Consider the following 17,105-nt stretch of genomic DNA (forward strand, 5'->3'; position numbering starts at 1 on the left):
TATTTTCACAGCCCTCTTTTTGACTCGTGCAGTATACAGGTCCTCGATGGAAGGCAGCTTGGTAGTAATTGTTTTTTCTGCAGTCCTAATTATCCTCTGAAGTCTGTGTCTGTCTTGTTGGGTTGCAGACCCTTTTTTCCCCACAGTGAATTACTGCAGATGTTAAGTTACTAACACAGTTGTTAAGGGAATCTGGCTTCCCCATTGATTTTGCTTGTCAGAAGTTTGCAAAACACGAACCCAGACATTGCAACCATCATAAATATGAGTCAGTTGCCAAGTATCTGAATTTTGATCCCATGGCCATGGGGATGCTGAAATGATCACAAGTGTGAAAAATGGCCATGTCGCTTTTTTTCAGTGCCCTTGTAACTTCGAACGGTCACTAAATGAACTGTTGTAACTGTTTTAAGCCGAGGACTACCTGCAACGTACCGTAGAGCAGAGGCCTCCAAACTTGGCAACTTTTAAGTTGTCAAGTTTAGGGATTCTTGTCATAGGGGAAGGCTCAGTTTAAAAAAAAAAAACCTTTGCCAAGTGCATCCAAATAAAAGATGCTACTTTCTCTCTCTATAAGATGTCTATCTCTATGGAGAAGTCGCAAGAATGACGTAAACAAACTGCGACAGGGGTCCAGCTGAGCTTAACGCGCGGATCACTGATCCCGCCAGTCGCGAGATGGCTTTTTGATGCGGTTATTTATTTATTTATTTCTCAAAAGCCTTTAAAAGGAACTGCCACCGTTTCGGGGAGGCGGGCGCCATGACGGGCCGTAAATTCTCTAAAGAGAAGAAGCGACATCGCTCCCGTTTAAGCGGCCCAGAGGAAGGAGGCGCCGGCGGCGGCGGCGGCAGCAGCGAAAGGAAACGGCGGAGCACCGAGGCAACCCGCGGCCTTCCGGAGGTATCGAATAACAGTCCGTCAGCCTTGCGAGGGGAGAGCGGCTGAATCGCGCGGACTCACGTGACAAGGAGGCGCGGCTTCAGCCTCTCACTTCGCGCGCCTTGTTTTGGCGGGATAACGGTTGTCTCGTTTTTTTTTTAAACCTCTTAAAACTCGCGTCGCATAAAATAAGGGGTCGCGGAACGGGGGAAAGAGCGGAAAAGCCATTAAAGGAAAATTCGTACCTTAGTTCAATCAAATCAAAAACGGGGTGGGAATCAAATCAAGTGATTGTGAAGTGAGCTCAACCGCCTCAATAGTACCCTTTAATATCAGAAAAGGTGCTGCCAGGCTCCTGGTTTTCTGCAAATCTGAAGACAGGTAGCGCCTTTTCTGAGTAAGAAATACCATTAAATGCTATTATCGCTTCTAAACTGTCTGTTGGGTGAACCCAGAAGATTGGTTGACGGTGGTAACTTCTAGTTAACCATGAGCAAATGTGCTTAGGAAAAGCCTCCGTTGCTATTAACACACAAGCTGCTTTATTCTCTGGAACGTAATAGGGCAAAATATTCTTAGAAGGTAGTTAAAATATGAAGAAGCTAAACTAGGCCATCTTAGAAGGGAAATTAGTGCTTTTTTTTGTCGATGGAGATGCTCAGTGATCCAGGTCATACTTGTCCCAAAGGTGCTTTTTAGTAGTCCAGTTGCCTCTTGAAAAAGCACATTTAAGTGCTTATTTGTTACACAGAAGCAAGAGTATCAGGTGTATAGATTAGAAAAAACTAAGGACAAATATTAAGGCTCATAGCATCAGATATACAGTATGCCAATTAGAACGTGAGAAATTTGGCTATTTTATTTATTCTCTCTCTCTCTCTCTCTTTCTTTCTTTCTTTCTTTCTTATCTATCTATCTTATCATCTATCCATCAATCTCATCTATCCTACCCCTATTCCACCCATCATCCAGGTGACTATTAGGAAAATAAAACTTGAAAATTTTAGAAATAGGAATATGCAGACTTAGCTGTTTTACACCTGACTATAAAATATGTTTGCAACCTTTGCCAATGTTTTTGCCTTATGCGTCAAATAAAACTTTTGAACTCTGAATGATGGCATCTGGTGTTTTGACCTGAGCAAGGAATGCACAAGAGGAAAACATTTAACACATTCTCCCTGCAAATGTAAGGTGGTGGCTGTCTGATGTAACTGGCAGGGGGGGTCTGCATTACTGTATTTTCAGCAGTATAATTTGATATTAGGATACAGAGGCAGAAGCTAATATCTGGTAAAAGCAATCCTGCAAGGCAAATAGAGAGCTCTGTCTGCAGGATATCCTACTGTACTACTCCAATTCACTTCTTTTTTGAGTGGTGGTCACACTTGTAAATTAATCATTTGGCTGTGCCCACCTAACGGTGGAGTGCCACACTGGAGGTGGTTGATGAATTAAGAGACAACCTCATCTCCCCACGCTGCGCATTCTGCTCCAACCCTCCCTTGCCATCATTAATTACAACGTTGTCTTTGATTATAATTCCATTTTTTCCATTTTAGAAATATTTATCTTTTATGTTTTTAATGTTTTTAGTGCTTTAAGTAACTTCTAAATGAGATGGGCAGAAAATAAATAAATAACAAACCAAACAAACAAATATTACGGACCTAATGGGAAGCAAATCCCTGTTCCATGTGTATTCATACATAGTCTTATGATCTGTTCGCTTTTTCTATATGCTTGTGAATTATGATTTTGGCCTTTCTACTTGGAAAGAATGCCACTGAACATGATATGACGTCTCAGCATGCATAATTTGTGCTATTACAGGTAGTCCTTGAATTATGACCACAATTGAGCCAAAATTTATGCTGCTAAGTGAAACATTTCTTACGTGAATTTTGCCTCATTTTATGACTTTTCTTGCCACTGCTATTAAATGAATCATTGCAATTATTAAGTTAGTAATATGGTTGTTAAGTAAATCTGGCTCCCCCATTGACTTTATTTGTGAGAAGGTCACATCACATGACTGGGACATTGCAACCGTCATAAATATGAGTCAGTTGTCAAGCATCTGAATTTTGATCATGTGACCATGGGGATACTGCAATAGTCATAAGTGAAAAATGGTCATAAATCACTTTCATGCATAAATTGCAGTTATAACTTCGAACGGTCACTAAATAAACTGTTGTAAGTCAACTACCTGTACATCACTAAAAAAGGAATGAATATTTTTATGCAGTTATGTTAACGATGTGACTTTTTAATAAATTTAACTGCAAAATCTGGATTACATTTTGGAATGATATTATTACAGTCAACAATCATATTCCAAGGACCAGAGAAAAACATATTTTAAGCATCTTAGCATTCCAAAATAAGTTATAAAATTGCTTCAAATAACTTAATCACATCCTATGAATCTCAGTACTGATATATTGAAGATACTCTACCTGAAAACTTACAGTGTTCTCTCCTACATTTTATACTGCCCTTCTCTATTTTTGCTTGTGTGTGCTATTGTTATTGTTTTGAGGTCAACTCACCATATTTCAATATTTGTTAAATATATATCCTTGGCTTTTCCTTTAGTGGCTTGCTTGCTTTGTCCTGCATGTTTTAGTCCTTTGCTAAATTATGGTGCAAGTATGGTTATTAATTTGTGACTTTTTTCTGACCTCTAGTAATAGATCTTTGGATCTTCTTTTTATCCTAGTCGTCTTCCAGTTTTATAGTCTTCTCTAATCTTACATTCATTAGATTATGTTTTTGTATGGAGCATTCTCTGCAGAAAATTATTCACTTTATGATAATCAAAGTAATAATCAAATAATGCGATAGTTCCCCCTAATTTTCTCCAGTTCTTTTTTCCAATATCTGGTTCAGTTTTTCTTCTTCTTTCAAGACTTTTCATGTCTTTCATTTTTTTGAGACAGAGCTCTGAATTTTTATTACTCTCTATCCCAGTGGTGGCTAACCTTTTTGGGCTCTTGTGCTGAAAATTGCGTGCACGCCCATGTGTGCGCACTTGCGCGCCAACACCCAGAAGGCAATGCACATCCCCCCGCGCCCCCGTGCATGCGCACGTGATTCCCTCCAATATAATAAAACATTATTTTCTATTATTGATTTTTTATTTTGCCAATTAGTCTTATATAATGATAACCTTATTCTATTAGTCTTCCTTTCCAACATTCATTTGTAAACTCCTTTGCTGGCCTTATGATCTTTCAAATAATGTTGACATGCAAAATTAAGCAGCTTAATGAACCATATTAAAATATTGTCACTGAAAGTGTCATAACTTAGAGTGTTACAATGTTTAGACTATACAACAGTAAGAAGCAATTTTAGAAGCTTCATTGATTCAAACTGCAATTCTATATGGATTCACTTGTGAGTAATCTATACTGAACTCCATGAGACTGAACTGTCAGTTCCTTGTCATAGTTTATTTGCTGAGAATACCACACAGTCAATCAAGTATATATTGGATATTTTTGTGTCATATTTTAGGAAACGAAGTGTATTGCTCAGGTTCCAGAAAAGAAAGATGTGGTAGAAGAGCCCAGTGACATAGAAGAAGGTGGACTAGATCTGACTGTGCAATTGAAGCCTGTCAGTTTCTATATTACGGACAAGAAAGAAATGCTTCAGCAATGCTTTTATATCATAGGGGAGAAGAAATTGCAGAAGATGTTGCCTGATGTTTTAAAGGTATTGAAATATATCAGTTACAGCTGTGCAAATTCTTTAAAAAAAATGGTGCCTCACAATACATTGGAACACACATGAAATATTTTTTACAAAAACGATTAAAAAGCAAATATGTTTTTATCCATAAAGTGTACTGGTTGTGCACGCGCATGGAAAGAATAACTTCTGAAATAGTTTCATGAGCCTAGAAAAAGATGCAGCTTTTAAAATTGTTCTAAAAAAGTGCTTCACGTAAATAAGTTATCACATTTAAGAGAAGACTGATTGTATGTGTGTATGTATGTGTGTGCACGTGTCTGTGTACGCACACAAATATGAATGAGATATGGTAAGTTAATAAAAATACAGTGATATTAAATTTAATACGTTAAAACTCTTACTATATCTTTTTATCATAATGATGAAATCACAGTGCATAGGGCATTGCTGCCATCTCTTATTTTTTAAAAAAATATAAAGCAAAATAGTAGAAATGAAATGTATTATTTTACTATGAAGCTAGACTTAAAATTTGGGCTGGGCAAGTAATCTTGTCTGTAGGATATGTTTTTCATCCTTCGGTGATGGACGAGTGAAAGAAATTCCCACATCAAATTCTGTGTATGCTTCTTTTAAGGAGTCATAACCATGACATAATTAGAGCAAAAATGTTACTTATACGATCATATAATTATTGTGTTTGTAAGATATTCTGAAAAAATATCCATAGATATCCATTTCATATTAAACATGAACAGTATGAGAACTATGTGCAATGCAATAAAAGCATATTTATTTGATACCTATTTAGTTACTGTTTAGATGTGCATCCATTTTGTTAGCCCTTCAGTGTAGGGGCCCTTTTGAAATATGGTAAATTTGATAAAATGTAGGATTTGCCAAATTAAATCATTTTTAAAGTTTGAATGTTAAACCACCCTCCATTATCACCTAGACAGACTACCTTTCACTTCTTGCATTCTTCATAATCAAAAAGTAACTTTTTGCATTCTCTGCCTGTGGGTGTCATTCCTTTCCTCAGCTGAAGTTGGGTGTGGCTTTAGTTTATTTTCCTCCAAATTGTTTCCCAACTCTGCACATTTTAGAAAACATAAAAAAAGGTTTTACCTACCATATATTTTTGAAAGGAAATGACTGTTTTCTGTTATCTATTCTTTATTGCAATATCACATTGCAATATCACGCAAACATTCAGAACAAGACATCCATATCTCAGACTTATGACCCTACCAATTATAGTGGGTTTTTTTTCACTTATTAAATAAGTTTTCACTGATTCATCAAGAAAGCTGTAATAGATTAACCTGCCAATTAAACTGCACCGTTATTTGGTGTGCATCTTATATAATTGTAAGATGGTTCAGTAGTAGTTTATATAGATTAAATAGTTCAGCTATTAAGACTGCTGTAAAGGCAGCTAGTGTTTATACGTATATCTGTATATGGAAGTATATTAATAAATTATGTTATATAAATGCTGATGTACAGTCCTTGGGATAAATCAGACTGGAAATGTAAATAATGTTAATTACTGTGGCATATGGAATAATGTAATATATAATTACAGCTTTTCCAAGGGGATATTGAAATTTTTCTTTAATTGGACATAACACCAGATAAGAATGTGGCAACCTGGCAGTTTATAAGTAAGTCATTTATAATTAAAGAACATACTACTCCCAAAGGATTTTTGACATCTTTGCCTGGAAATAACTTAACTAGAAATCAGAAGCAAGCAGGATTTAAAAATAAAACGGAAACAACATTAAGGTGTTACTGTTCAGTGCTTCTTAAGAATATTGATGAAGCTTTCAGTAGGTAAGAAAGGCACTTCAGTTGTGATACCCTAAATCTCTGTTTTTCTTTGCAATAATTACTTTTGTAAAATTGTTTTAAAAAATCAAAAATATTTTTAAATAAAAATATTTTTTTAAAAAGGGACAGATCTGCAATTGTAAAATTTTCAGCATACCCTAAAACAATGGGAATACCTGTTTAGAAGCCTGCAATAGAGATAGGCTTATGTCAAACTTGGGGTATACTAGGAAAAAGTTGAGATTGTTGGCATGGTTTCAATGAGTGAAACTGCTAGACCTTTGTGGGATTTCTTGATTCCTTGACTGTTCTGACAATTAAAAAAAAGCACATCTCTAATATTGGAGGGCCAAGAAACACATTGGAATTTTGACTATCCAGAATGGCTGCCCTATGATGTCCATTCATAAAATGCCTATAGTGATGATTGCAAGTTCCAAATCTATTTCAGACAAGAGCAAATTACTAGAACTTAAAAAATAGTAACTTGACCACAAAACAGTTTTACTGAACATAATTCATAACTCATTTTTATTATTCACTTGCACTTACCCCAAAACATTTTTTCTCTTTAATCAACGGTTGATATATAAAATATATCCCAACATGGGATCAAATGTAGATCCCAACACATTCTCTCTGTTTTATTATTACTGATAAATAAACTGCCAATTTTTCCACATAACTTTGTTTTCTCTGTAGTTCTCCCTATTGCAGTCTGGATCATTTTGTTTTCAGTGAAAACAATTAGTCAGTGGAACAGCTTGCATTCCGGAGTTGTGGCTACTCCATTGTTGGTGGTTTTCAAGAAAAAAATGGACAACCATTTGTCTGAGTTGGAATAAGGACTCCTGCCTAAGGCGGGGGGATTGGACTAGAAGACCTCCAAGGGCCTTTCCAGACCTATAATTCTATTGGATCGTTTTTGTAAACATGTGTTTAATACATAATGATAATTACTTATGTCAATAAATATAAATTATTGATTATATTTTTTTTAAAATAGCCACTTTAGAAAACTCCTTAAAAATATCTAAAAACATCAGAACAAGTGGAGTTCTAATATATTGAGTATAGTTCACTATATTTTATACTTTTCTGATTTAATCCAATATATGTATTTTAGATTGATAAAAAGAATATATAATTACTTAAATATATGTTTAACTTTTTGGTCAACAGTTTAATCAATAGTTACCATGGTTTAATAATGTATTCGATTTATATATTATCATTTTAATTGTATTCCTTCTATTCAAAATATAATATTCAAGTTCCAAATCATGCATATCTGAATTTATATTATTTTTACATTGTTTTATGACACTATTTAATTTTAATATTACTATTTAAAGTCAACTTTTCAATTCCTTGATTTAGTGAGTTTAGATTTAATTAGTAATTAATTACAATATTTTAAGTTTGTTTCAAGCATGATTAAATTTGACTTATCTAAAATAATTCTTTTTTTTATTATTGTATAGAAACATTTCTTTTTTATTTAATTTACTTAGAACTGTTCTATAGAAGAAATTAAAAGGCTTTGTCTTGAACAATTGGACCTTATGTCTGAAAAGAAGTTACTGAAAATTCTTGAAGGTAAATATATATACTGGACTATCATTTGGATTGATTATTCTAAAATTAGAGAGTAAGAACTTTTGAAGACTAGATGAGGGCACAGTTTCGTTTCAATTAAGAAAATTAGAAATATTTTTGTAGTAAAAAACTAAATACTATATATAATTATACATGTATGTCTACTAAGATGTAACTTTGACTGAGTTCAGCAGGATTTATTTGTAGATCATATATATGGTCTGGCACTATACATATATGATTAAAACCTATGTGTCTTTCTAGACATCAATTACAGCTACTAAAATCAGAATATAAATATCTGAATTAGAGATTATGAGTTGAAAGCCCTCTATTTTATGTGGTGCCATTAGATTATTTATTGAGCTTCAGACTATGGAGTAATTCACACCAAAAGGAATCAGTAGCCTTTGCTTTAAGTATGCAAAATAAATATGCTTTGCTTAGAATTACAAAGTTGGATCATTTTAACTCTTGAGTATCTAGATACTTTTGCATCATCTGAAAAAAAGAAACATCTTTAGTTTCTGTCAAGTCATAGTAGGACCATATAGGCTTCCTTTTCTGCAGAAGAACAAAAAGATTTAGGAAGAACCAGAAGACAATTGGAGACTGATGATCGAACCGCAAAGTAGAACACAGCAGGAAAAGTGAGAAAGAAGTGGCTCCTACTGCTGGGTTATCTTTAGCTTTTGGTCTCACTTAGGGCTCCCCCCAGCACAGTTGTTAAGTGAATCTGGCTTCCCCATTGACTTAGCTTATCAGAAGGTCATGAGTCCCCTTTTCAGTGCTGTTGTAACATTGAACAGTCACTAAACAAACTGATGCAAGTCGAGGACTACCTGTACTGAGATGCAGTAACTATCCCTACAATTTCAAATTCAAGATTTGGCAACTGATCATATGAAGGATTGAAACCTAGGACTTTTTTTTTCATGCAAAGTATGCAAAAAAGCATCTCTCTTATTCCCGTGTCTTACAGAAAGGAGAGCAACTCCCATTTTTTTATATCTTCCAATTATTCATCAACATTGTCTGTCTATGAAAATAGCCTTTCAGTTCATTCCTCAAGTATATAAACCAGTCCAATCTTCTGCCAGACCTACAGATAAAGACAAGGAAATTGTATTGCAGGAGAGAATGAGAAACCAGTGCTAGGATTTGAGGAAGATATATGATGAAATAAAGCCAAAGTCTGAATAGAAGTGAAGTGATGGCAGGTGTTGATAGAGAAGGTCAGTTACTGTAGGGAAAGCAAGATAGGACTAGAATATAAACATCAAGCATCCATTTACTCTGTCCTTATGAAGAAAGCATAAATTCTACTTTGTAATTTCAGTATGAATAGAGATTTGCCGGTGCCCTTAGTTGGCATCAAGGGCAGCTCCTCCCACTAAAGGAAGATACGATTACTGAGACATTGTCTGGATATTGAATAGCTCAGCCCAAATTAGTAGTCTCAAATGTAAAGATATGGGCATTTAAAGAAGCATGTTCATTAATTATAGTATGCTTTTGTTGTGTGATACATTTATATATTCCTAAAGCAGCAGAGTCTTTTTTGAGATTGTGAATCCCCAATGAACACTAAGCAAAAAGAGTGTTTGTATATGCCGCAGACAAATATAGTAATTGTCTATAATATAACTAGAATAAGACACTTCTAGCAAGTGTAGGAAAACGTAGCTAGAATCTCTCTAAATATAAGAAGATTTAAGATTAATATTTTCAGAGTCAGAGTTGCTCACAAATGTACTACTTTTTTCTTACTTTGCAAATTAAAAATGGGAAGTTGCTTTGCAGGTATCTTTTATGTTCATCTTAATGAGGATTGTTTTTGCTTATTCAAATTATATGGTTGCACAGTTCAAAATACCAGATCAGTTTACAGCAAATTTAGAACCAAGTGCAATATCAAATCTTAAAAACAAGGAGGGACAATCACTCAATGCCATAAAACATTCTCTAAAGATGTCTCAGATTCTGTCTCACTCAGTGTCCTGGCCCAATACTTATGGGAATAGCCACCTTTTAAATGCTTTCTGAAAGGCCAACAGGATCTCCATTCATAGGTTGGCAGATCAGCTGTCCAATCAAATTATTGGGTGGGGTGGGGAGGCAAGCAGGCACCATGACAATGAAAGCATTCTTTCTGCATCCATCAGATAGCATTGCTTGGTGGAAAGGACTTAGTGTCTGCCAACTCTATTGGATTTGTTGGGTTGGAGTTCCCAGATAAACCATACATGAAGCACAACTAGAGGAGCTGAGTCTACTTTGTTGTAAGGCTACATTAACAGAATCTTGAAAGTCTAAAAATGCAGAGTTGCTGCCTGCCAGTTTTAACTGCTACACCTGTTAGGGCAGGTCCTTTCTAAGTTTCTTTCTTTGACCATTCAACAGTTGTGGGCTTCTATCTTTCTTGTCTGATAGTTTCCCAGGCAGCATCTCTTATCCCCTTTTCTCAAGATTATCCATGCATTCCGCTATATGTTGGGACAGGCAGAATTAATAAGAGACGGAGGGTTTGCATATAACTCAGCCTTGTATCATGAAGAGGTTTACAGATGGAAGGATTTTTAATTGAACTTAGAAGTTTATTGGATTGGATTATCATTGGTTTATTGGATTATTATGCAGCTCAAGGAGAGGTGGATTAACATGGCATGTCAAGCTCCCATGATGCCACATTCTGGACCAGCTGTAGGTTCTGAGTGGTCAGATGATAGCTTACACAAACATAAAACTTTGCCTATGCTTATTAGCAACGGTTCTGCAGGGTTCCATGTTGAAGATGATATAGTTCTTGTGCATGAAGAATAGTGATAGTGCTTAGGCTTATATACCACTTCACAGTGCTTTCCAGCCCTCTCTAAGGGGTTTACAGAGTCAGCATATTACACCCAACAATCTGGGTCCTCATTTTACCCACCTTGGAAGGATGGAAGGCTAAGTCAACCTTGAGTCTGGTAAGAATCAAACTACTGGCAGTCGGTAGAATTAGCTAGCAATATTGCATTCTAACCACCGCACCACCATGGCTCCTGACATAAATGTGATGTGTTTTTTTTCCTTGGGTGTAAATATGGAGCAACTACTAGATAGCCAATGCTTATCTTAAAACAACCTGCTACTCTTCCAAAAAAGAGTATACCTTTGGAGCTTGCAATGCCAACTGTCTATAAAATGCAGATATTTCCTTTACTGATTGTAATTAGAGATTGCTTATTTCAAACCTGCTTCTGAAACAGATGGACTACCTGTTCCTTGACAGTAATAACAATATTTATTGGTGAATAACATTAAAACAGAAAAATGCTATCAAAATATAACATCTCATATTGACATGTTATTTTAAGGTGAGAGTGGGGCAGATTCTGACAGTGATGAGGAGATCAATGGTACTGAAGAAAAGACAATAGTCGAATCAGCCAGTCAGTAAGTAATTGCCATAAATTAATTATATTTGTTCTTAGATAGTTTGCTTTAATTTTGTCTTGTATTAAAACTTCAGTTGGAAATGCTTGTAAAATGTCAGCAAAATTCCAGCTAAAACTTTGTCAAAACTTTGGATGAACTGTAGAAATGCTGGTGAAAATTTATGAAATCTTGCTACAATATGACAAATGAACAACTGTTGTGGGTATTGCAAAAATCAGAGAAATGAAAGCCTGCAAAATTCCACATAAAGCTTCAGTGAGTTATATGGGATGTGCAAATAAACACAATATTGCATGACAAAATATTGTGAAACCCAGATGAAAATATCCTAAAAAATAAAGGACTGCAATGATGGTTAATTCTATAATTGTTTTCTGTTATTTTCTAAAATGTGAGATGTAGTCAATGTTTTAGAGTATTTGCTGTGTGATTCAGTTAAAATAGTATTTTTTTTAAATATTGATCTTTCACAATGGAACCCTACCTACCTATTCCTACCAATGGAACCCTAATATTTTGCATATTTTTTATTTTTATGATGTTCCTAATAATGCTTTTTAATTGAACTTTGAACAGATGCTATTAAATCAAGAAGTAAAATTGCCCATCTGCTAGATTCAAATATTAGAATTCAGATATTCCTCATAGGTATTTTAATCAGCTGTCCAGAATTGTCAGGAATCAGGCTACATTCAAATTTGATAAATACATTAATCACCTCATCATGTATGCTGTATGCTTTTCCTTTAAGAACAACTTTTTTTCTTGATTGCATATGTGTAAAAAGTGAACTTATTTATTTTACAATAAATCCTAATCTTTAATGTTGTTTCTCTGAATGTACATAGAATTGCAGCCTTCATTTGGGAGTCATTTCATTCTAAACTGCATTCATAGGAGGAAATGGCATTATAAGTATTGAACTTGATGTTGAATTGTAATCTGCTTTGATATACCTGGGAGGCAGAAAGGTATATACATTCCAACAGTATCACTTGTAAAGAGATTGTGTTATTCTCAGGGTAATCATTTTGAGTTATGCGAGGTCCTTGCTAAAATACATCTTTTGTAGATCTGATTTCTGCCCCTCCAATCTAATATAAGCCTATAATTGACTTGTTTAGCGGGAGTTATAAAACTTCAAAAGATACACACATATGCTAACAGGACTATTATAGAGTTATTGTAAAATAGCAGGAAAGGAAGAAAAATCAACTTAATCTAAGGCATTTTATCTTCATTGGCTTTTCCATGAGTGACTTTGAAATGATCCGTTTTTTTGATTTTAAAAAAGGAAAAAGCGACCAGGCAATATTTAATAAAGTATTTTGATATAAATAGGTATGGGGAATAATAATATTTTTAGAATATAGTAGGTTGTGAGAAAGCATCATTTCCCCAGAAATAAATACTTATAATTGATCTCTGTAAGCAGTTAGAAATGAATTGTGCAATAAGACCTTAAAATCTTGAACAATATTCATTTATGTAAAAAGGCATGCTGTAATAATGTCTTGGTGTAGTTTGGTTAAAATGAAAATTAAGTGGGAAATGTGGTCCCTAAAATTTATACTATTTAGCCACAAGATGGCAGAAAATGCATGCATATTAAAAGACCACTTGCAGCCCTACATCAGAAATTCTGTATGTGACAGCAAAGAATTGCTCAACGTTAGTGTTTTGGATAACACATTGTCTTATTAGTATATGTACAGCTCTGTTCTGCTGAAGTGGTTGATAGAAACCAGGTACTACATTTTTCTTCCAGATGGTTTTGTATCAGATGTCTTCAGATGTCAGAAAAATGACAGAGCTAAATAGGTCTGCTGTAACCATTTCCATGACCTCTACTACAAGCCAGGTTATTAGAACTAAAGAAGTTATTGTGTGGCTGCCAAATGAACAATTTTGAGTCCAAAATGAAATTTGCTAGCAAGTTTCAAGGAAAAAAAATATATATTATTTTGGAACTCATACCCTTGGGTAGTTTCTTCCTCAATAAAAGTAGATTTTGCCCAACTACCCTTTTAATTTGCTGATGAATGCTTGATTATACCATTACTATCTAATTCAGGAATTGAAGTCTTTATCCTGTAGGAAGTTAGCACCCACCCCTCTCCTAGAAAATTGAAATATCCCAGGAAATATTAAAAAGGCAGAATATTTCCTCTAAAAAGAGAAGAAACTCAGAAGCAGAAACTCACTCCCATCTTTGTTAATGGGGCCAGAATACTTAAGGCCTGGGCCAGAATACTTTACATAACAAAGATCTCCAGGTAAAGCTATAGCAATTGCTTAAAAGCCCTTTCAGTGCATCATCATCCAGCAAGGCTCAACCAAGCCTGGAACTCAGGACAGCCTACAGAGTTGCCCCTGCATGGCCTCATGGGAGTCTTACAACCAATTAGAAACAAGCTTCAATTCAAATCCCAACGAAGGTTATAAAACCCAGGCACTCTCAGCATATCAGTCCTTTCTTGATCTCTTCCTTTACCTTGAAGCATGTGATCATCCTTCCTTTTCACTCTGGAGCTCCAAGCCATGTGGTCCTCCTGTCCACCATTAAACCTTCCAAACAGCCTCCATGTTTCCAGTGTCTTTTTCCCCACTGGGAACTGAACCCGGAAGGATTTTTCTTCCAACAATCCTATCTTCAGTTAGAAAAGAGGAAATAAAAAAAACCTAGGGGTATCGTTGCCAAGTACCCTTCTCCTGTTTGCCAGCATGTATGAAAAATCTATTTTTAGTCTGGTTGTAATATACTTTGAGTAGTTGGTATTTAACTTTGTATTAGAAGGTTACTGCAATTTTAAGGACTTAAATTTGAATTTAATTCTAACAATTGTTTGCATGTCCAGCTGTATGTTACATAATTAAAATAGGTAGATGTTTTGCATAATTAAAATAGGTAGACACAGGTTAAATATGAATGGTATGGTGTTGTGGTATGATATTGTTATTTTACAAACAATGAATCCTATGACATCTAAAATATTGCCAGAATTATTATGGTACAAGATTATTCCATTATAAAATTATTTGAAGAGCAGAAGACTGCTCTTTTTGTTTAACCCTGACCTGCAGTGTCATTGACTGTTTTGATTGTGTATGTATATTAACATAATGTGTACTTTGCAATTGTTAGACAAAGTAATTCATATGTGAAATTACTTATATAAATATAAAATAATTTTATGACTAAAATGCTCATTAAGCTCAGCAACTGGACTAACCTGCCTTGATTTCAAAATCCTGTGGAGAGCTGTATCCTGTTTTCTCAAGTGTGTTTTATAGTCTTTTTTTCCCGTTACTGCTTTGTATAAAAACAATTAAACAACAGATAAGGTGCCTCCATTTAGCGGTTTCCCCTTCACTATACAGTAGAAATCTTCACATTGAGGTGAAAGTATGTAAAAATCTCTTAAGTTGGCATCTCATCAACGCTTCAGAAAATGTGTTGTTTTTCTTTCAGTTCTGTATAAACTGTCAAATGGATAAGGCTCTTTTAAAGAGATGTCCTTGCCACAGTTTTGAGCTAGGCTATTATTCTTTGTTGCATGTTGTATAATTGCCTCTCCTGAAATCATTTTTCAGTTTTGAGAATAAAAACTAAATTACTGTTAAAATGTATTCCTTATCATCACTGTGATGGTAGCAACGGTGTTAGCAATTGCAAATGTAGCACTGAGCAGCACTGCATGTAAGGTTTGAATTTGGTTCTTTATGCAGCAGTTCTCTGAGGATAAACCCTCAAGTGGGTTTTACGTTTAGTTCTTATCCAACACAGTGGGCTTATTTTGAGGCATCCTAGTTTGATCCTAAAACTGCTTGCTGGGAAACCTTTTAATCCTGTCTAATGTAGAAAGAATTAACTTTCAGATTCTGCTTCTGAAAGTACTAACACTAGACAGATTCACTGCTGGAGGCTTTGTGGGCCTGCCATTCATAAAGGTAATTGTTTTCAGATGTTTTGTAGGTTATTAGTCCTTTTGAGTTCTTCAGTCAGACTTCTTTAGGACTTAAAATGCTAAAGGCCATTCTGGGAAGATGGAGCTGGGAAAGCATTTTATTAAGAAGTCAGAGATGGGTTTTTTTTTTAGAAAGGGTCATAACCCATTCAGAGAATCAGTAATAAGTGTAGCACATATCTTTGGGGTGAGGTCATTGATCAATATATCACATATTACGCTATGCAGAAGATACTTAATACTGTTGATTGTCATCCCTTGCAGGGAGTATGGACAACCAGGCAATACTTGGAAGTAGTAAATAAGTTTACTATGTTCCTGGACTCATTAGGTTGTGTAGTTGCAAAGAAAGGCAAACTTCCTCTCTTTTAACAGTTATCTGAAATAAAGATTTTGAGTGGAAGCCACATTTTCCCTTCTTTTTCATACTTATTAAAAAAAACCAAGAACCAGACATTCACATTTGGCTATTTTATTGGTCATAGAGTGCACTTTCAATGACATAAGGTCTTCCTTTTATGCCCAAATAATATCAAAATATATTATTCCTTCAGAAACCTCTAAAATAATTATTTAGATTCGTTGCATCAAGTTTAACTTTATCCAGCTTGGTTCCCTCCAGTTTTATTGGGACCATAAATTCCTAATTCACATGCTGGCTTGGAATTGTGAAAGTATTTGCCCTATCAGATCTGAAAGGAAAAGTAGCAGGCTAGGGAAACTAATGTAATTTTTTTCTGAAAATTGTTAATATACTGTATATGCTCCATTGTATTACTATTATTTATGATTATGTCATTACATAAATCAAGCAATAAAATAGAGTGCTAAGCAGGTTTTGATATATTTGAAGTGCTTATTTTATAATTATAAAAGGCAATCTAATTTAAATGTGTTCTTGTTTTCAGGCAGGACAATAGCATAGATTCTACTTCTTCTTTGAAGGAAGAAAACAAATTGGAAGGGCTGGATTCAAAACAAGGTAGGGATTGGAGAAAATTGAACTGTTTTGTGTTAGGTATTCTGAATATAGAAGAGGAGATAATGTGATGTGACTGAGATTGGGTGGGTAGGGATATATCATGCACATATATAAATATATTGTAAAGAACTATTAACACTACATATTTATTTGGAAAAATATATATGATATAAAATTTTGAATTAGTTTTTAGTTGTCAAGTAAGGAGAAGAACAGGCATAGATGGTTTGCACATTCCCATCAGGTAAACACAGTATTCATAATGCCAATTCTTTAACTGTGATGTTGACTATGAGTTTTTCTTCCTGGTAGAATATAATGGATCAAACAGGTGAACTTCAGTAGCAACATTGTCCTGCTGTTCATGCAATTGTCGTTTTATATTAATGAATGGTTTTCAACCGTACAGGAAAAGAGAAATGGTGTTCCTAATCTCACAGTTGTGATGAGGATAAACTCCATCTTTTACTACTTCATAGACATAGGTCAGATTTTATTCTTTCCCCCAGTTGTGTGGCTTTCACCCAGAATTCTGATCGGATGACCTATCTATCTCCTGCAGAATTTTTTACATTGAAGCCTACCTATTTGATACCTCAGATTTGTAGAGGGATGACTAGAATTTGGAAAATTGACAGGAACCATGTGCGTTAGAAATTGTAGGGAAGAGGATAACTTATTTTGTTGGTGGC

The 17,105-nt window shown here is 34.9% G+C and overlaps 1 protein-coding gene across 1 annotated transcript in view; it reads left to right on the top strand.

The window, feature by feature from the left end:
• Window positions 1-597: 597 nt before the first annotated feature.
• The window catches only part of CAAP1 (caspase activity and apoptosis inhibitor 1), a 28,509-nt gene continuing 12,001 nt past the window's right edge, over window positions 598-17,105 (top strand). Inside the window, exons 1-5 of the mRNA XM_026713427.2 lie at window positions 598-903; window positions 4,408-4,608; window positions 7,938-8,022; window positions 11,382-11,460; window positions 16,340-16,413. Coding sequence (XP_026569212.1) covers window positions 763-903; window positions 4,408-4,608; window positions 7,938-8,022; window positions 11,382-11,460; window positions 16,340-16,413 — 580 coding nt within the window. The 5' untranslated portion in view covers window positions 598-762. The remainder of the gene's footprint in view (window positions 904-4,407; window positions 4,609-7,937; window positions 8,023-11,381; window positions 11,461-16,339; window positions 16,414-17,105) is intronic.

The sequence above is a fragment of the Pseudonaja textilis genome, chromosome 2, assembly GCF_049901715.1.
Source record: "Pseudonaja textilis isolate UNSWEBS1 chromosome 2, rPseTex1.2, whole genome shotgun sequence".
Classification (NCBI taxonomy): Eukaryota; Metazoa; Chordata; class Lepidosauria; order Squamata; family Elapidae; genus Pseudonaja; species Pseudonaja textilis.